This window comes from Rhipicephalus microplus, chromosome X (assembly GCF_043290135.1).
Source record: "Rhipicephalus microplus isolate Deutch F79 chromosome X, USDA_Rmic, whole genome shotgun sequence".
In the NCBI taxonomy this organism is placed as follows: Eukaryota; Metazoa; Arthropoda; class Arachnida; order Ixodida; family Ixodidae; genus Rhipicephalus; species Rhipicephalus microplus.
In genome coordinates this window covers 87,673,796-87,695,997 of record NC_134710.1, presented here as the reverse complement: position 1 = coordinate 87,695,997, position 22,202 = coordinate 87,673,796, and the positions used below count along the sequence as shown (strand labels likewise).

General features: G+C 46.2%; 1 protein-coding gene across 2 annotated transcripts in view; it reads right to left on the bottom strand.

The window, feature by feature from the left end:
- Window positions 1–4,128: 4,128 nt before the first annotated feature.
- The window catches only part of Dop1R2 (dopamine receptor 2), a 403,319-nt gene continuing 385,245 nt past the window's right edge, over window positions 4,129–22,202 (bottom strand). For both annotated transcript variants that reach the window (XM_075877252.1, XM_037427371.2), the window contains exon 3: window positions 4,129–8,531. In XM_075877252.1, the coding sequence (XP_075733367.1) occupies window positions 7,121–8,473 (1,353 nt within the window). In that variant the 5' untranslated portion in view covers window positions 8,474–8,531 and the 3' untranslated portion in view covers window positions 4,129–7,120. The remainder of the gene's footprint in view (window positions 8,532–22,202) is intronic.

Here is a 22,202-nt window from a genome sequence, read left to right as displayed (position 1 = left end):
CAACACTTCGCACGTGATTGCGAACATATATGTTTGTGCAGCCAAGAAGAGTCAGCGCCCCTCTAGATAATCTAAAACCTACCAGAATATGTCTTCGCACTCTTTGTTTCTGCCTTGCGTACTTTCACTTGCTATAGCTATGGTCGTAGAGCAATGGAGGGCTTTCTATGGGAACCATGTCGTCTGTGGAGCACATGCATTCGCCATGCCCCGAATAATTGGGCCTGCGTTTTCATTCCACTTCCATTTTGTTGCTTGCGGCGCTTAACATGAAGAGCTGGCCACACACTGGGAAGCTTGCGCTCCATTGAGGGCTTTGATGAGAAATATGTCGGGTGACAGAACAGAGCTCAGCGTGGGGTTCCTGATCCACACAAATATAGCTGGTAGCATAGAGGAATACTATAGCATTAATGAAAGGGTGTTAGGTATCAAAATAAACTCAATAGAAGATACAAAATGAAGGCGGTACAGATTTACACGCCTGCATCCAGCCTTGATGGCGCGTTAGTTTAAAGCTTCTACGAAGACGTGGAATCGGCAATGAGTAGGGTATAAACATAGTATACTATACTGATGGGTGACTTCAATGCTAAGGTAGGGAAGAAGCAGGCGGGAGACCAGGCAGTGGGAGATTTAGGTATTGGTACTAGAATTGTCAGAGTGGAGTTATTAGTAAAACTCGCACAACGCAATACCTTACGGATCTTGAATACCTTCTACCGAATACGAGGGAACCGTAAATGAACATGGAGGCGCCCTAATGGGGAACGTAAGAAAGAAATAGACTTTATACTGAGTGCACACTCAGGCATCATGCAGCATGTGTAATTGCTCAGGAAGGTACCATGCAGTGATCATAGAATGGCAAGGTCTCGAATTCACCAAGACTTGAAGAAGAAACCACAGAAACTGATACGCAAGAAGCCAATCAACGAGCGTGCACTGAGAAGGAAAGTACAGGGAGTCTCGCGTCAGAACATATACTGGGCTCTTATCGAGGAAATCAGCTTTAGCGATGACGCAATGAATGATAATCTGACGAGTATTATTATGGATTGTGCAGTAGACGTTGGAGGTACGGTAGTTAGACAGGACACTGGGAAGCTGTCCCCGGAGACAAAGAACCTCACTAAGAAGCGTCAAAGCATAAAAGCCTCAACTACCACAACAGACAAATTAGAATTGGCAGAGCTTTCGAAGTTGAATAATAAGCTTAAGGTATCCAATGTAAGAAGGCATAGCATTGAGGGAATTGAACACGCTCTGATGAACGGAGGAAGCGTCAGAACAGTGAAAAAAAAACTTGGGATAGGCAAACGATGATGTATGCACTAAGGGACAAGGAATGCAAAGCAACTACCAATATGAATAGGCTAGTGAAAATAGCGGAGGAGTTTTGCAGAGATCTGTACAGTAGCCGGGACAACCAAAACCTTAATAATTACTTAACAGTACGCCACATAACATCCCACCAGTAATGCTTGAAGAGGACATAAAAGCCTTGGAAGGAATGCAAAGACACAAAGCTGCTCGTGAGGATCAGGTAACATCAGACCAGCTGAAAGACGGAGGAGAGATTGTTTTAAAAAACTAGCCACCCGGTTTACGAAGTGTCTCCTGACGGGAAGTGTACCACAATCTTCGAAGAATGCAAACATCATCTTAATACACAAGAAAGAAGATGACAAGGACTCGAAGAACTACAGGCTTATCAGATTGCTCTCTGTCGTATAAAAGCTATCTACAAAGGTAATTGCTAAGAGAATGAAGGCAACATTAGAATTAAATCAACCAAAGGAACAAGCAGGATTTCAAATAGGCTACCCAACAATCAACCACCTTCATACTATCAATAAGGTAATAGAGAAATGCTCAGAATACAGCCAACCATCATACATAGCCTTCAAAGATTACGAGAAGGCGTTTGATTCAGTAGAAATTTCAGCGGTCATGCAGACACTGCGGAGTCAGGGCGTCAACGAAGCATATATAAAGATCCTGGAAGAACTCTACAGAGGATCAGCTGCCACCATAGTGCTCCATAAAGAAAGCAACAAAATATCAATCAAGAAAGGTGTAAGACAGGGGGACACAATCTCCTCAATTCGATTTACTGCGTGTTTAGAGGAACTTTTCAGAGGCCTAGAATGGAAAGAGTTAGGAATAAGAGTTGATGGAGAGTACCTTAGTAACCTGCGTTTCACCGATGATTTGCATTGCTGAGTATCTCAAGGGACAAATGACAACTTATGATTACTGAGTTAGACAGGGAGAGCAGAAAGGTAGGTCTTAAAATTAATCTGCAGAAAACGAAATTAATGCACTCCAACCTCGAAAGAGAACAGCGCTTCGAGATCAGTAATAGTGCACTTGGGGTTGTAAGAGACTACGTCTACTTAGGACAGGTAATAACCGCGGAGCCGAACCCCGAGATTGAAGTAACTAGAAGAATAAGAATGGGGCGGAGCACATTAGGCAAGCACTCTCAAATCATTGCTGGTAGATTGCCACAAACCCTCAAGGTGAAGGTATATAACAGCTGCATCTTGCCGGTACCCACCTACGGAGCAGAAGCCTGGAGACTTACAAAGAGGGTCCAGCTTAAATTGAGGACGACGCAGCAAGCGACGGAAAGAAAAATGATAGGTATAACCTTAAAAGACAAGAAGACAACAGAATGGATCAGACAACAAACCGCAGTTAAGGACATCATAGTCAAAATCATGAAGAGGAAATGGATATGCGCCAGGCATGTAGCGTGTTGGCAGGATAACCACTGGTCATTAAGGGTAACTGAGTGGATTAGAGAAGGCAAGCTGGTTAGGGGGAGACAGAAAGTTAGGTGGGTAGATGAGATTAAGATGTTTGCTGGTGTAAAGTGGCAGCAGCGAGTACAGGACCGAGTTGATTGGCCGAACATGAGGGAGGCCTTTGTCTTGCAGCGTACGTAGTCAGGATGATGATGACGATGATGGTTTCGGGCGATCGAGAAAGAGACATGGTACAGCGTTTTCTTTTAGCGTCAAGTTATCAAATGGCATACTACTTCACCATACGTTTTGGATCAAATATTTAACGAGGTCTTCTGGCTGGACGTGCAGGTCCCACATGACGCAATAGCTAGTAAGTTCCTTGTTCTGCCTCGCAATGGTGCGCTGCCATTCGCGAAGACGTCAAGTAGTCTTCGGTGGCCTGAAGATATTCCTCTTCTCACTCGAAGATTGTACTTTGTCGTAGTGACTCCTGCAGCTGATTACAATTAATGACGCCGAGGCATATTAGATGCAAAGCATCTTAGAGCGGGGTTCAATCTGGTGTGCGCCGAGACCATCCTTACTGCGCATGCGAACATGTGATGGCGTTCTATCCTACTCACGACGTGCTAGCACGCGCTGGCACGTTGGGCCCTGCGAAAGTGGCTGTGTAAAAGACTGTGGCCTCTCCCACTTACATTTTCTAAGCATTAGATGCTCGGTAAGATCGCAGAGAAGTGGATGGAGCAGCGGAAGGCTCGACACGCTGAAGCGCTAAAAACGTCGGGAAGCGCGCTCGAGCTCAGGTCTAGGGAAGCCCAGCGCAAACATATACATCGGCGGTAAACTGCTGCAGATGAAATGCGGGTTCGACATGGCGAAACGCACCGGCAGCGTCGGCAAGCAAACCCCGCCGTACGAAACACCGACGTTGAAGCCAAGCGTCAGCGTCGAGCTGACGCGACTCCAACGCCCGTGCAGAACGCCTCGCTAGACAATTTCAACGCTCGAGCTTAGACGGTGGCGAAGCTACTAAATAACACTAAATATGACGATCACACTAAATTTGCAACAATAATGAAATCCTTAAGAGAAGCACCTAGTCAAACCAGTGCAAACGCGGTGCGAACCACCCCCCTCACCCCATCGCATTGCCTCATGTCCTGTTTAGAGCTAGATGGTGAATTTTCTCACAAGGCACGCGGAAACCTTGGTGCATAGATAACCAACACGAGCAACAACAACAACAAAAAAAGGCGCGTGCTTCGGCGCCTGTGCCCGTTGCCTCTACCAGCGTTGCTCGCATGAAGGAAGAAAATGAAAGGAGGGAGCATTACGTCACACAAGTGAAGCTAATTGAAGCCCCCCCCCCCCCCCCCCTGTGTCGGCCAAACGCCTGACCTAAACGTCAGAGCGTGCGATAGGTTTTAGTGCTTTCGGTGGTGTTTCCTTTTTGAACATCCATCGTGAGCCGGCCGGTCTGCGCCGAACCAGCTCGTGCTGTATAAAAGTTACTGAGTGCCACTCTCTCTAAGTCTCAGCAAGCCTCGTTGCTTGCGTGATCTCACCACAAAAGGTCACGTGTTGGGCTCACACGGCTGGCTTCAAAACGGATTGGCTTGCCAAGGCTGGCTGCGTGACGTAATGCTCCCTCCTTTCTTTTTGTTTCTCCATGGTTGCTCACATCACTCGCCCTCGGGATGAGAGCGCTGGGCGCGCCGCTCTGTGGGCGCGACAAAAAGGGGTTAAGCGCCGTGGCAGTTTGACAACTGAAAGTATCTATTAATGTTGGTCTCACCTTAGTCCTCAAAGTTATATGCAGATTAAGCTGAAGAAATACGCTGGACCTTCACGACATACACTGCACGACAGGTTGGGTTACAGAGAAACTTGACAGCGTATGACACTGCCTTTTGTTACAATGTCGGTTCACTGATACGAACAGGCAAGCATGACAGTTTCAATATTGAGAATAGATATTGGGGTACAAAGAACAGTGGTGTTCAAAGAAGTGCAAAGTAAAAATAAAATAAGTTAGATGATTTAACATGCCATGATGCGCAATGAATAGCATGACAGCATTTAAATCAGTTTTGGCACCATCCAAACATAAAATACTGTTCCCATGCTTACGGAAATGTAATATACAATGAACATAACAAAAATCGATTGATTGAATGCTCGCAGTAGACAACATAAAACACAGTATCAAAATCAGCATCAAAGATGCGCTAACACACAGATTATGCTGAATTTTCACATCAGTAACAAATGAATTAACATAGACGTGGTAAGACTAGAAGCAAAAACACTACAACTAGACGCCTTCACCAGATGTCGAGCAACGACTGAGGGAAATAAACACAACAGACGTTCTTTGTGCACGCGGACTTGAATAACAACAACGCCGTGAAGTATGAAATACATAGTAACGTTTAACAGCAATAGTCTAAATGCTAGAGTTGTTAATCCACGTTAAATTCACAAATAACAAAGAATTGCTCTTTTTGAGCTTGTAAACCACTCAAAACGTGAGACGTAATGTGGGAGATCATGGCACAAGGCTTTGGAAACAATGACAGCCTGGCCCTTCTCTTTTCAGTCGACTTCATTCACAATCCTCAAATGTGCAGTGACATTTGTGTCCTGACAAAGAAGAGTTAATAAATTTCAATACACCACGACGTTCATACTTATAGCTATGTACAAGCGTTCAACGATAGATAAGTTTTTAGTATGCACACAAAAAAGTTGACACCAGCATATACGGTAACATAACACACGCAGCATATATACTCTTGTATGTTACACAATGGACTATCGACACAGCAACGGTCTGTCCAAAGGTAATGTAAACTCACTGATGCGGAAAAATAACTACTTGTGCGCAATGCATATCAGCAGCCTGATATGAGTCAAATGGACAATTGTCATTTCTTGAAACTGGCATAGGAAAGAAGCAGCTGGTGTCGTGTCAGGACGCCAGCTTCTTCTTAAGTACACACTTATGTAAGGATGGATTATTTCGCCTTTTTACGGGCTTGATGACAAGAAAGTGTGCGATGAATCCACGTTACACACAGGAGCTACAACAAGTGCTATAATAAACATCACATCACAAAAATATACTTGATTGAGCTCGTTACTTACGTGATGTCTCGTAAGGTAGTTGCTGCATCAGATTCTCACTGATGCAGAGATAAACGTGAGCTCGGTTCACTGCGCTTACAAAAGTGCGCACCATGGCTGAACAACTCGATAGTGTGTACGCTGCTATTGATAGTCTCATGAATATGGGAGGGAAAATGCAGCATACAAGAGCAAGATGCAACAAAGCATTCTCTGGCTTTGTGACAATTCCCGTTTCTCTTCATTTCTCCTCAAGATCAACACACATTTTTTTCTTGGTTTGCTTTGTGCAACCTGCAGATTATTTTATGAAACAAAGCGTGCATCAGGAGTGCGAAACCACATAATTGAGGATACTTTTTTATTAGCTGAGCATTTCACTGTTGTTTTTTTGCATGTAATTGACAGATAAATATTAACTTTGTACCAATGTGTCTGGACATCACGTAATATATTGGGTATGTTTCTGGCATAAAAATGACTCTCGAAAAGCCTCGGCAGTGGTATTACAAAGAAATGTCCGAGTGCCAAAAAGTTCGCGCGACGTTACTGCCTACCTAGCATGCATGCATGGCTTATCATATTCAAGATATGTTACACCTAGCGGAACCTCACAGGAGGGATTCCTACGCAGGTGCTGAAGTCATACGAAGTTGTCATCGACGACAGAAGATGTTACAGCTAGCGTAGTGTTGCTTATACTGTCATCGATTAAGCAACTAGATTCTACCCAATTTATACGTGTGCCACTTAGTGCTCCCCACCTTGTTGCTCCTAACACATTTTGTTGTCCATACGGATTAATGTTTCTCTGCAATATGTTTGCACTTTCAGTTTTGCATGGTCCGAAAATGGTGTTCTAGGGCTACTGAGTTTCCTAGAGGTTTGTTATCCTCGATTTGCGCGTGTGTAAAGAAGTCGTGCTGGTTAAGAAACTAATAATTTTCAACTGCATAAACTTCTTGGCTTAATGGGCACCAATGCACTTAGCCGAAATGACAGAGCTGCAACAAGTTCATATAGTCCTGCTCGGTTACTCGAAGTGAGAGATAAGCTAATTCAAATCAAGCTGTTGCGGTACGCGAACTTAGCTGATCAGCCAGACGAACTCAAGAATTTGAGATGTAACGCAAAATGGCCCGTACCGCGATCAGAACAGCTTCTTCAGCAGTCGGCTGCGCTGCCAGCTATGCAAGGCAAGCGACAAGCGGCTAGGCAACGTCCCAAGACGGCCGCTATAGGACAGCCTCCTCGATGCTGTGCGAGCGCAGACTGGCGTCCTCCTTGATCATTCGTCGAAGCCGGTCGCGGCGACGCTGTCTCTTTCGAAAGTAGCCAGGGCAGCAACAGCAGAGTACATTTGCAAAAGCTCGTCGAAAGTCTCTGCTCCAGCATGCGTAGATGACTGGATTCATGCCCGAATTGATCCAGCCGAGCCAGGTGACCGTGGAGAACACGAGGTCCGGTTGCGTTACGCACGCCTCACCGCAAATACCCATCAGGATATTAGTGACGAAAAACGGCAGCCAACACAGAATGAAAACTCCCATGACGATGGCGAGCGTCTTGGCAGCCTTGCGCTCTTTAGCGAGCTTAGCGAGCTTTCGGCTGAGCGAGAAGTTCTTGACATTTCTTGATGTGCCGCTCGCGTTGTTTCGGTCGAAGGTTTCGTTCGATGTCGCAAAAACTGCCTTGTAGTTATTGGCCGTCTGGAGCATGCCTCCGCGGTGGATTCTGAGAGTCACAGAGGTCGACTCTTCGCCATTGCAGGACTGGACCTGCTTGCAGCCGAGCTTGAGATTCCGTGTCTGTTCGGCGGCGGCTTTGTAAATGCGGTAGTAAGTGAACACCATGACCATAAGTGGTGCGTAGAAGGATATGGTCGACGAGAAGACCAAGTAGCCCACATCATCGGTGAACGCGCACTGGAAAGCGGCAGGCGGCAGCTTGGTCACAGCCCGCCACCAGGCGATGGCCGGAAACGAGATGAGCGCGGAGCAGACCCATACGACGGCGATCAGGGTGGTCGCCCTGGCCTGCGTCATACGGCACGGGTAGCTGATGGGATCGGTGATGGCCCAATAGCGATCCAGCGATATGACGCACAGGTTCAGGATGGACGCAGTGCTGGCCAGGACATCGATGGAGTGCCAGACGTCACATAAGTCCTGGCCGAATATCCAATACTTGTTCATAATTTCGTGGATGGCCGAAAACGGCATGACCACGGCGCCCACCAGACAGTCCGCCGTCGCTAATGACGCAATAAAGTAGTTAGTCACGGTGTGCAGGTACTGCTCCTTGGCCACGGAGACCATGATAAGCACGTTACCGAACACAGTCGCGATACAGAAGAAACCCAGGAGCACTCCAAGGGCTGCGTGCTGAACGTGGGCCGACTCTGCGGTCGCTGAAGTCGCGTTGCTCTCCTCCAGCAGTGAGAGGTTCGCGTCGCGCACGATGTCCAGCACCGTCCCGTTGCTCAGGATCTCCAGCTCCACGGATGACGTGTTGGCGCCATTGTATATGTCCACCAGGCTGTATGCCTGGCTGTCCCACGAGCCGTTCGCTTCTCCGAGGGCTAGCATTGCGCAGCTGGGTTTCTCACTCGCTCATCTCTGGCTTCCGGCACGGGGTCACTGCTCGCTGCAAATAGAAGCAAAGACAACGCACGTCACTCAATGGCTGGAACGTCCGACGGACGCCTTCCTCCGCCGCGCGCTCATGCACGACACCGTTTGACGCGCCCACTACAGTGCTTGTGTTCATTCTGCTGTTGTAGTACGTCGGCTCTCGTTCGCCACAAACTCTCTCAAACTTCTGAACTGCATTCCACTACACTTGTTTGGCAGAAGTCAGCACCGCGAATATTCCAGTTTCAATTTCACTCTAATGAACACTTTTTACAAAACGGTATATAAAAGTATAACTATGCAATCTTAATATGTAATACTACTAGTTACACTAAAACCCAATTAAAACGAAGTGGCAAAGAGACTCAATGGCATCAAATAAGCGGCTAAAATAGCGGGTTTGCAGGATTCCTGACCTTCGAAAATCGGCGCAGATTGTGAGGAAAGCCCTAAGGGAAAAATACCTGTGTTGATCAAAAAAGCAAAAATGGAATTAAAAATCAACGCAGAAATGAAAATCAGCAACCAGCAAAAAGTTTTTTGCGTACAATAAAACCAGCTATCTGAATAAACAGGTGAACTCCTATCATGTAGACAATAAAAAAGATGAAAAAGTGCAAATAAACTTATTGTAAAAAGCTAATAAGAAAAATACTAAAAGAAAAAAAAAACACAAGTTCCTTCTTGGATGCAATTTTGATCCTGTCAGTGCAAACTCCGTAGAACATCACGCTGGTTGATGTCGCCTAAAAAGAAAGCATATAGTGATCGGGTGTATGCTGTACTTTTGCTACTAGGCTTCTCGATGCAGTGAATTTCGGCGCTGAAATATTTATACTTCGATATGAAGTCTTTTTCTGCAGATTTGATACCTGTCTACGCGGAGATCATTCGCAAGAAAAATAAATCTGTTTTGACTTGTGTCTTAACTTGTTTTATTAAAATTATTTCATTATTACTTTTCAATGGCTAGAAACCTTACTGCACACGTTATCTTTCAGTTAAAATTCAAATTTATTTTCACTTAGTTACAAAACATACAGAAACAGCGAAGATTCTGGGATAAAAGCTGCGTATAGGCAGTTCACTGCTCCCCCCTCCCTGTACAATTAGAGCAGCATTATGACAATAACTTTCACTTGTTGCAATATTAAGATTAAAACACATAAAGAAAAACCGATAAAGATAAACAATAAACACCTTTTCAAACTATACAGAAGCAAATTCAAAATTAATAACATCAGATTTATTATTGCGTTTTTCGAAAAAATGACGTATGCTTTGATGGAATAACTTATAATTGTATGGTGTTGAGGCAAAACATTAGGAAAGTGTTTGAATACTATAATAGTTTATGCATAGTTGTGGAACAGCCAAGTATTCGGTGTGTTCAAGCGATATGATTGGTTGGTTGACAAGTTCGCGATGTTCCTTATACATACCCTTAAGGCTGGTGCACACCGGCGACTAGCAGTGGTCGCGCGACCACTTGCGACTGGTCGCAAACAGTCGCGAATGGTCGCAAACGGTCGCCAAGCGACTGCTTTGGCTAGTCGCTTCCTAACCAATTTTCTAGTCGCGCGACTGCAGTCGCAAAGCTGCTGGAACCAATCAGCGATGTTCAGTTTTTGTTTTTTTAGGGGCGAGGCTTCTTAAGACCCCACGATGTCCGCCGTCTCCCGTCTGTCCGTAACACGTCTTCATCTGTCTGACATTTCTGAACAATTTTCCACGTAACCTTCAACTTACAAGCAACAGAGGGTGCTGTGGTTAATTGTGGATGCGATGGCGCTGCTGTCAACGCTATACATACATATATATATATATATATATATATATATATATATATATATATATATATATATATATATATATATATATATATATATATATATATATATATATATAACCACGTTCCATACCACACATTCTCTTCTCTCATATAGACGAAGACGAACGAACGCAGTAAAGCGCAACGTGCTGAGTATCAGCGTCGCCGTCGACGGGAAGCTACCACGGAGACAAAAGAGAAGAAAACGGATGCAAAGCGGTGACGGCGATAACAAAGTTCTACACCACAGACTAGGGATAAGGAAGCAAAGGCTAAGCGGGAAAACGCCAAGATGACGCGCAGTTGAGACAACTTGAAGCGGATGCAAGACAGCAATACCAACAAGAAAATTCTACACCAGAGACGAGAGACGATAGCTAATGAAGCTGTGATTATGAAGTCAAAACGTAACCCGCAACTCGGAACCTCATATCAGCTATAAAGAAGAGTCACCGCTATATCACAATCGGTTTCAGCACTATCTCTTTGAATAAAAACTATATAAGTATCACAACCCCAATCAGTCTCAGTACTATCTCAACTTTAATCACCATAATCACCTCCGAAAGCTTCGCCCTATAATTTTCTTCAAGCAGCTTGAAATGCAGTGACTTTTTTTGTTTTCTCATTGCGCTGGCCTCCTGCCACCAAATACAAGTGAGTGCGTTCCTCTGGGTCTGTGGCACTATGTCCATCACGGAGTACTTGGCTTGGAGATGGTGGGGCGCAGCTTCTCGAGCAAAGTGTGGAATTTACATGGCGACATTTGCAAGAAGCTAAACACCGTCAAAATGAAGAGACAATGAAATATGCACTATCTTTCCCTCATATTCAGAATTGTTTTTCTCTTGAACTTGACTTGTCACTGCCTTGAATGCAGCGCTTTTGGAACGCGTTTGTGCATCATGCCTTGGCACCGACTAAAGACACCGCATTCGAGACGCGTTTGTGTTGCATTGTCGGCCGTGGCAAGTCAAGATAAATTCAAGAACGTTTCTGAATACGTACGACTCTCGGAAATTCTCCTCGTCGTCTAAGCGCAGCTCGGAAGGTAGGCAGGCGGCTTGCATGGCCGGCCAACTCTCGCGATCGAAAGGACGGTCACACCCACCACCAGCTTTTTTCCTTTGGAGGCATCTGTGATGCAAACGCTGACACCATGGCACAGCGCACCAGCACCATGACAATCTCTTGTTCGTCGCTTGAATCGAACTCCTTGACGCTCTTGAGAACGCTGAGCGAGAATGGACGAAAACTATAAATGCGGCGCGCTCGGTTTGCTCTGCTCACTCAGCTGGTGGCGATCAGCTGATCGGTGCCGGTCTTCAGAGTTCTCGCTGATAACGAGATCTGGACGTGACTCTCCGATTTTGCGACTTCTGGTCGCTCGCATGCAGCCCCTGCCGGTGTGAACATCAGTCGCTTTTTGGTCGCCAGTCGCGAATGGTCGCGCGACCGCTCCTAGTCGCCGGTGTCCACCAGCCTTTAGTCTTTCCATGTTTAAAATGACGCGTAAGCTGGTACTCATATAGGAGGCCAGGTCCAATAGTTTTGAACTTGAGAAACACTTGAAAGTGTTAGCCATAAAAAGTCGACCAACCAGCTCCCTTTATAAAATGGAAACATTGAACTTTGAACTGAGTTAACAGGCATGTCCAGCAAACCACTGTTCGTTGTACCGTGTGCGTAGTCGCGAAGTAATTCTTTTGTTTACACCATTAAGCGTTTCAGGAGTTATGAAATGATCTAGATCATGTTGCTAGAAACGAACGGAGTGTGCTAAAAGTCGTTTAGCCTGTTTTCGTATGTTGTTTATGCGTACAATTCACGATAGCCACGTTAGTTGGCACTGTTATATTGAATAAAACGCTTTTTAAAGTTCTTCAAAGCAAATGAACAAGGCGAACGAATGCCCCGCATACTTCAGCTATTTCGTCACCGTCTTCTATATCGCCTCTCTTTTACCATTGCCGTGATTTCAGGTAATACATGTTCTAGCAACCTCATGGTTTTCATCACAAGTAAAATCAACATGGTATTTTTTTCTAGTAGCAGAATCATCAAACTATTGCACGCCTTATCAGAAGTGGCGCATCTTCCGATTTGAAGACCTAGGATTGGGCTCTAGTTGCGATGATTGGCATAAATTCGTCAAAGAACATCCTGTTAATCGATCTCCCACTTTACATTTTCGAACGCTGAGCACGAAGGAGCGGGATGCAGCCAAGGCTTGGGTAAAATTTTGCTCAACCCCGCGACTTCCATGAAGAGCAACGAGCGCCGCTACCCTTTGGGCCCTGTCCTTGCAGCAGACTATTTTCACCGGTCGTTTACTTTAATGGCACTTGGCTGAATATGCCGTGTAACAATATAACACCTAGTAGTACAAACTTTAGGATGAGCTGGTTTGACACTACTGTAAGCATAAATGCGGAAGTCATGTGCATACGAAAGACAACGACTGCGCGCTGTTTTAACCCTAGGTATTGAGTGTTATACCAGTGATGCGTGAGGAATTCTGCACTGACAGCTGCTGAAGAAGGAAATTGCCAACACATTATTGCGATACAAGTTCGAGCACTGCACGGGCCGATTTTTCCGGCCCGAGCCCAGCCCAGTCCGAAAACTTCATGCACCGGCCCACCCGAGCCCAGCCCGGTGATTTTTTTTCAATACGGTCCATACCCGGCCCAGGCCTGAAAAGTTTGGACCCGGCGCTGCCCCATCTGTTTCAGCCAGTTATGTCATGAACATATACGAGACACTGTCCACTCTTCGGTTATTGTGAAGATGCCGGCCTCACACAAGATGTATTCTATTGTGAGTGATGGGAACGTATTTAAGTGTCACAAATTTCACTGGTATATTCTGCATGCTTTCGATTCATTACGCCCGTAACACTTTTGCGCAACAATTGCAGGATAATATAAAATATGTTTGTAGTCATAGCTGGCTCTCTCGTGTACGCAGTGCTAACCACACAATTTTATTGTGTGGTTATGGTTATGGTTATGGTTAGCGGCTATGGATAAATAATGGTTAGGAAAAAAAGGCTGCATAAATTCTGCCCCACATTCTTCGGAATCAAGTTAACTGTGCTATTCTCTTTCGTAGCAAGAAATAACAAAACTGTATTTCACACGATTTCGATATTACGGCCGTTCTTGTATCTATAGCTCTGGCTACAACAATACGATCCTGGTTGTGCGGCCGGCCTTCACATCATTATGCAAAAAGCGCACTATATATAAAAGAAAGAAGAGTACGAGTTTACTCGGTGATGCGAGTTTACTCATTTCAGGCTGCTAGGTGTCACGCATAGCATTTTTGTTTTCACAAGCACTTTTAACCAGAGCCTCTTTCCGCCTACACCACCACTACTTAATGCGGAACTGGGAACAAATTGTCGAAAAAGTGGCGCGTGACGAGCGCTGCCCGGTGGTTTCGTCGGCGCCGGAGCATTCGCTTGAAGCAGCTCGAGCCAACGAGCCGATTGTTAATGAGAAGAAGCAAGAACTCGTTTGAAGTTCCGCTGTGCTCAGCTTAACGGGAGCCGCTGCGGAAGCAATTCCAAAGAGGAGGAAGACTCTATTCGCAGAGACCTGACGTCATCACATCATGGGTTGCTGGGTTGTCGAACTGGCCGACACCTGAGATAAAGCGCCGACAGTCTGCGCGGGACCGCGCAAACAGTGCCCGGGGCTTTGGGGCCCAACCACGCAGCTGCTAGGGTCCGCCGCGGGCAGCTGCAGACTTTTTCGACCTTTACGTGATTCGCCGGGTGAGATTGTGAATGTTGTTGTAGACGAAGGCCGTACCGCACATATCATACTATATCGGGCAATCGATCTGCTGCGCTTCAAAACGAGCAGCGGTGTCGTCTAGAGACGTGGTTTCTTTCATGCTATACACCCCCTCTCCCCCGTCTAGCACGAGCCGTGCAAAGCAAACATATGGCCGAAAAGGTGCGCTGGTGCCCTTACGACTCTGGATGGCCTGCTTGTGAAGTTTGGCAGTGGCGCAACACGGCTTTTACTCTTTCTCTCTTGAATCGCTGTGCTCTTCCGTCATCATAAACTGGGAGTTCAACGCCACTCGATGCATTTTATTCTTAAAGCTACAGGAAAAGTAAACAAAACGAAGTTTCTTGCCTTCGTAGATGCTTGAAAAGCAGCGCGCTCTAACTTTTAGAAGGAGCAGGGAACCGTTTGGGAGTCGCCTTAGCTGATACCGACTAGCAGGGCTCTCACAGCGCCTGCAAGCGAAAGACATACAAAGCAACCACAACCATCATTTGATGAACGTGGTGGGCTTTTTTAAGAGTCTTTAGGGAGCGTCTACAAAGCAGGAAATATAAAGGAATGAGTAAAATGTCGGAGGAGGGTGGTGAGCAACAGTAAATTAGGATGAAAAAGAGTTTGTAGTTTTCATTGTGCATATATGTAACGTAAGAAGGTAGCGATGGTTGGTAGAAGCTGAGGAGGAAGAACTCAGAATGGAATAAACATGATGTATGAGCCAGGCCACGTCTCCCAGACATCATATCGTCACATATACGTCGTTCAAAGCACTATCTTTTCCAGGATAGCTCATGTACAAGGACTCAACGGCAAGCGTGCAGTGCCATATTATTGGATAAATCAAAACGAGCACTCTATATCAAGCTATCATGCAGAGTCATCTGTTGTCCTGCGTATAAGACAACGTGAAAGACCGCAACAATGAAAGAAATCTGCTTTCGAGTTCTTTCTAACAAAACGAATATCGTTCAAAACCACACGCCAAACAGCCTCGTCAAAAACGACAAGGACTGCAAACACTGACGCAGACTACCTTTAACCTAATCTTCCGCCCACGTTTGAATTCTATCGCTTTTACGCTTTAGTATGCGAATTCTACAGGGCGCGCCCGCGATGATCATTTTTCACTGCGTTAGAATACGCTCGCGACTCGGTAGCTGTTCCAGTACACAATCAGCGAAGAAATATAACACGAGTGCATTCAGCGGGTGTTCGGCAACCCATCAATCACGGTAACCACCACAACTTCACAATCGTGTAGAGTTAAGGGCACTCTTAGAGGTCGCATATCGTATGAGTCAGCAGCATGCATTGTCAGAGCGGGAAAGAAGTTGATCTGCGTACTTAGTTTCTGGAGTTACAGGATCAAATCACGCCTCATATAAACGAAAGGTATTGACATTGCTGACGGTATATAATTACAAGTATTTGTGCTAATGAAAAACACAACATGCTCTTGACAATAAAGTTTGTGTACACAACAGTCCGCATCGAGTAACTCTATTCGCAGCTCCATTCAACGCTCCGTGCGCTCGCAACACTGGTAGAAAAAAAACAAAGCTGGCTGCGCTTAAGAGGGTCAATGTGCACTTTCGTTTGGCACTGTGCTGAAGTTTCTTGATTGTGGAGTTGGATCACGTTGCTTTGTCGAATGCGAGAGGGTGTGGGCCGTGGACCGCCTCATTTTCCTCGGCATAAAGTATATGGCGAAACAACGGAAATAGTTGCGCTGTGCCCGCGAACATCGAGCCTCTTCGGCGAACCGCATCAAATTTACGTCAAGTTGAAGAACCTCTCTAGCGAGCCCAAGGCTGAAGAAGGCAACTGCTCATTGGTAGTGGGTCTCTCCGAAATGTGCTTGCACTTTTGCGCTGCGCTGCTGCCTGCTATACAGGCAAGGTCTTGTCTGTTTTCGAAGAACTACGCCGTGACTTGTGCAGCCGATTGCATGTATCCCATTGAATTATGTTGTCCCGTCAAAAGCTGACTATGCATGCCGTAGAATGGAGCTATGCCTTGTCGAATGCATCTTGGCATAAGGCTAATCGTAATTTCGATTGTTATAGGAGTGCTCCTTTCTGTTCGTTGTGCAATCCATGTTATTACGTTTTCTAATAAATAAGGCAGTGTGCTTCCAAAAACTCCCTTGATCGCGTTGGCAGTAGTTGATATTCAAAGCTGATACATGCACGCACACTACGCACGCTACGGATGCACGGGCATGGTATGTAAACGCACAAACATACATACGCGCATGCTAGGCACGTGCGACCTGTGCACGCAAGTTTGTGTGCGTGTATATGCACTTATGTGAAATAAAAAATATTGGGGGAGGGGGGGGGAGATTACAGCAGCGTGGTTTGAGAATAGATATAGCATTACGACTTGCGCAGGAAACAAGCATATGCGAAACATACTCACACACGTAACGCTACAAATTTCCTAAAGCGTTTCCTTACACAAACAAAACAATACTCCACGCTTATAAATGCCCGAATATTGATAAGAGTGCACACACTCTACATATATACTGGTGTGCACATAAAGTAGAATTAAGTCGTCGCGAGCGAATTGATTAGAACAAACTACCCTAGTGTCCATCACCTTCTCCCAATGCGCAAGTTTCTGCTTTGCGCCGTTCTCCATTGCGCGTCGTCTACATCCTTCCGAAAGTGATAGGACGGTGCGTTGCTATCTGCCCAGCGCAATGCCATGCATCGCAGAAGACTGCAATGATCTTTGGATATCGCTTCCTTCTTTTTCGGACTCACGTGTGCGGCATGGCAAAGATAAGGAAACTGCGCGGCCACCTGTCAACGCGTGCAACGTGATAACCTGTCTCCTTTCAAAGTTGACCCTGTTGGCGACGTCTCCAGGCGTGGTCGCTAAGTGGCGAGGGCTCAGCTGGAGTCGTGAATATACTCCCCACCGGACACTTTCCTAGGGAAGCTCTAGCTATCATTGTGGTCGTCCAACACTTTAGTTTTTTAATGTATATGCTGTTAGCGCTGTACGAATATTTATAATAATAATAATATTAGTAAGTTGCATCATGGGTACTAATATGCTTCCGTTGGCTGTGCCTCAGTCATAGCCAGTTGCAACGAACGTCCAACGCGAGGATCACTATAGTCTCCTACTTATATCTGCAGCTCCCTTTGACAAACCTATGCAAAGCCAGCCACGGTGACTATCAAAACCTCGAAATTCGTCAAGCTCGATTGTTTCTTTGCGTACCAACACGCGTATTGCTGGACATCTCGTCAAAAGTGCTGTGCATTGAAACTTCATAAACGTATTCCTTACAGTCAGCGATTAATATTTGGCAAGTATGATATTGTAGCAGATATAACAACCTCACAACACGGATGTCCCATTTACAAGTTTTAATAAAGCTGAACTTGTGCCCAAAGCCCAAGGAATGACACAGCAGCTGGGAAAAGGAACCGAACGTCCGTAGTCCTCGTGAACCTCTGCCTTGAGCACCATTGTTTTCGTCTTCACGCGCGCTGGCCGCTCGGTCGAAGCTCGTGCGCATGCAGGAGCCATTCGCCCATTACGGATGGCTTCGTCTCTTGTAGCGGTGCCGTCAGAGCTTCCTTTGTTTGTGACGTCTGCCTTACACTGAGCATTGGCTGTTTCCCGTGGTATTATCGCCATTTTCAAGCGGTATCGCTCCAATGCGTGCAATGAGGTTGTAGTATAGCAAGCGATTGGTTGGATAGTCTTCGTATCGGTCGTAGTATAGGGTTTCATTCGTACAATGTGTTCGTGCTCCGTGGGATTGCGTCGTCTCGACTGCACGTGGCCTGCAGGCATGACTTCATGAACGAGGTCACTGAGTTGGTGTACTATCTCTACGGGCTGAAATATCGGCAAATGAGTTTTTTCAGACAGGCCTCGGTTGGCGTACTGGGGTCCATACCCACACTTTGTCGCCAACATCATACCGCGTTTCACGTCTTCCCCGGTTTTAGCGGTCAGCATGGAGCCGTGTTTGGTGACATATTCGGCACCTTGCTAACTGGCGGGCCTCTTCCGCTCTTTGTATAAAGTCGTCCAGATCAGGGGGATAATCGTCTTGGTCTATCGGTAACATGGCGTCCAGTGTTGTGGTAACTGCACGACCATAAACTAGTTCAAACGGGTAACCTCGGTGGTCTCTTGTACGGTGGTGTTGTAGGCGAAGGTGACATATGGTAAACTTTCGTCCCAGTTTTTGCGCTCGACGTCCACATACATAATTATCATGTCAGCACGAGTTCTGTTAGGACGCTCCGTCAGGCCATTGCTGTGAGGATGATATGTGGTTGTTTTTCTGTGAATAGTGTGAGTCATATTGAGGAGACACTTCATAAGTTCCGCTGTGAAAGCCGCTCCGCGATCGGTCATTACAACTGTTGGAGCGCTGTGCCGCAGAACTATGTTGTGTACAAAAAGATGCACGCCAGTCTCGGAGGTGATAAGGTGTAAAACGCGAAGCGACAGCCAGGTGCCACCACCGTTACATCGTAGCAAAGCGTTGGAAACACCTTTCCTAGCATCGCGTTGCACTGTCAGTGCAGTGCTATAAACGCTACATTCCTTAGAGTTACTTGTGTGTGCATCTTTTAGTATAAAGGCAGACATACAAAACATCGAAGCGTTGTTGTGGCGCCTCAGATATGCGAAATAATTGCTTTTTAATTGACAATTGCTCAGCTATGAACGCAAAACCTTGAGCAGTATTCGTGGGCGCTGCGGATGGGGCTGGCCGTTTGGTGCCGTTTGTAGTATCGTTAGGGCAGACGAACAGACAAAAGTACAGACAGTCAGACAGACAGACAGACAGACAGACAGACAGACAGACAGACAGACAGACAGACCAAATTTTTTCCGTTGAAGGTCCCCAAGAAAGACTATCGTCTTTAAAAATTTGGCCACTTCAGCCGCCATTCCCCGTTCCAAGCAGTCTGTTTCGGCGCATCTCGTTAAGTAATCGGTCACGACCACGACCCATTTCCTGCTGAATGAAGACGTCGCGAAGAGTGCATGAAGGTCCATTCCAACTTGTTGGAAAGGTGCTTTCGGTGGGTCTATAGATTGTAAAATGCCCACCGGTTTAGCACTAGGTGTTTTCTGTCTTTGGCTTTCGCGGCATGTCTTAACATAGCGCTGCACTGAAGCTAAGAGCTTGGGCCAATAGTAGTGCAGACTGATTCTTGCAAGCGTTCGAGTCATTCCCAAATGTCCAGACGTGGGCTCATCGTGGCACGCTCGTATTATTTCTTGTCGCATATTTGGAGGAACAACAAGCAGGAACTTTTCGCGGTTGGGGCTAAAGGTTCTCCTTTAGAGAGCATTTCTTCGGAGGTGGAACGATGCGAGGCTTCGGGAAAATATACTCGGCACTTGTACGTCGACTCTTTCCAGGTGTTTGAAGAGGGGGAGCGATTCTTCGTCAGCGCGTTGAAATTTGGCTATTTAGTAGTTTCAAAAATACCTACGAACGTAAATGCCTTGCATTCTCATAATGCTGTGTCTACAGGCACCCGTGACAAGCAGTCAGCATCGGTATGCTTCCTCCCAGATCGGTATACCACGGTTATATCATATTCTTGCAGTCTGAGGCTCCACCTCGCAAGTCGTCCGGATGGATCTTTGATGTTCGCTAGCCAGCAAAGCGCATGATGATCAATGACTGACTTGACTGGTCTACCATATAAGTAAGGCCGAAATTTACTGATGGCCAAGATAACGGCAAGACATTCTTCCCTTTGGCCGAATAGCGGGTCTCTGCCTTTGTTAGAGTCTGGCTGGCGTAAACTAAGACCTTTTTTTCGCCATTCCGCCACTGTATTAGAAAGCATCCAAGACCAATGTTACTCGCATCTGTGTGTATTTCCGTGTCAGCCGTCTCGTCAAAATGCGAAAGAATTGGAGGCTTTTCCAACCGTTTTCATAATTGGTTGAAAGCGCTCTATTGCTCATTTTGCCACTGAAAAGGCTCACTTTCTCTCGTAAGCTTCGTTAAGGGCTCTGCAATTTTTGATAAATTTCGGACAAACTGTCTGTAGTACGCACAGAGACCTAAACATCTCCGTACTGATTTTGTCTGTTGCTACCGGAAACCTTGCGTTGGTGGCTGTCTTTTTGGGATCAAGTCAAATACCTTGGTGATGACGACGTGCAGAAGAAATCAAAGTTCTTCGAAGCCGAACTGGCATTTCTTTGGCTTGATAGTCAAGTCTGCCAAACGGATTGCCTCTAACACAGACAGGAAGGCGCTTCATGCGCTCCTCGAATGTTGCGGTGAAGACGACCACGTCGTCCAGGTGCACTAAGCAACACTGCCACTATAATTCGGAAAGTACAGTGTCCATCATGCGTTGGAACGTTGCCGGCGCGCAACAGAGTCCAAAAAAGAGAGCCCTAAATTCCAACAGTCCGTCCGGGGTGAGAAACGCAGTCGTCTCGCGATCACGTTCATAAACTTCAATTTGCCAGTATCCACTCTTGAGATCTAGTGATGAGAAGAACTTTGCACACCGAAGTCGATCTAACGTGTCGTCGATGCGCGAAAGGGGGTATAAATACCGTTTAGTCACAGCATTCAGTTTTTGGTAGTCGACACAAAACCATAGCGTGTTATCTTTCATCTTGACAAGCACCACGGGAGACGCTCACGAACTGTTAGAAGGCTGGATAACACCATCTTGAAGCATCTCCCGTACCTGATTCTTTATAACTTCCCTTTCCTTCGGTGAAACAAGATACGGGTGCTGGCATACTGGCCTGGTTGTCGCGTCCGTTATAATCCTGTGCTTCGTAATCCTTGTGCCCCGTACCTTTGAACTATTGGAGAAACAGCTGCGGAAATCCCGTACTAGGTCATATAGCTGTCGACGTTCAATCGCTTAAAGGTTTGTATTGACAGATATGACGTCCCAGATGTCAGATGTTAGTTTCATGTCGGTTGGTCTATTTGCGAGACTGATTATTTCGGTCACTTGGCGGAATTCCTCAAGAAATGCTATGCCTGTTCTCTTTGCAGTGTGGTGGAATTCGTTCCCACAGTTTGTGAGGAGGATGGGTGCACACCCGTTCCGCAGCTTGATAAGCCCTTGTGCTGCACAAACACCTCTCTTCAGGAAAACATCCATGTTGCAGTCTGACACGCCTTCATAATTGCTAAATGTATCATTTCTGACAAGAACCATTACACTGCTTAATGGTGGAACCGTTACATCATCTACGACCCGTAGTGGAGTGTTATATCACTCCTCTGCTCGAGCAGCTCTTATAGCGTGTTCCTTCGAAAATGACACGCTTAACCTCTGCAAATAATAAAAGCACCATTAGCTTGTAGGAAATCCATTCCCAGTATGACTTCCCTCGAACACAGGCAGGACGACAAAGTCACCGACTTAAATGAAGCCCCGTATTACGACCCTTGCGGTACCTCGACCAAAAAGGGTTATGAGGTGACCACCTGCAGTACGTACTTGAGGTCCATTCTATTTGGTCAGAACTTTCCTGAGTCGCTTCGCAAATTCGTAACTTAACAGAGAATAATCCGCACCAGTATCGTTCAAAGCGTTGAGCTCAAGTCTGTCAATCAGCAACGGCAAGTCTGAAGTAATTCTCTCTGCTGCACTCCTTTACCTAGAAACAGTCGTCGTCGTCACGCTCGAGTAGAGGATCTTCATATCCCAGGTCGCCAGTGGCCTCACCTCCACAGGTCCCTCTCTTCAGTTTCCTGGATTTCGGCTAGGCGAACGATGCCTAGACGTGCTTGGGAAGGAGCGTGGGCTGGACGAGCGGCAGCGCATAGGGGATGGTGAGCGTAGTTTATGACGACGAGGCAGGTCAAAGTTCTGACGTCAGCATAGGTACTCTTCAATCTCGGAAGGTCTTTTGCCGTTTCACGGACACGGTGAAATGATGGCGAATCCCCTAAGACCAGCTTGATGATATCGACAGAATCGGTACAGGTGGCCAGTCTCTCCGCAGTGAAAGCACAAATGCCTACGTGCGGCATCTCGCCATACATTGCTCTTCCGTGGCATTGTCT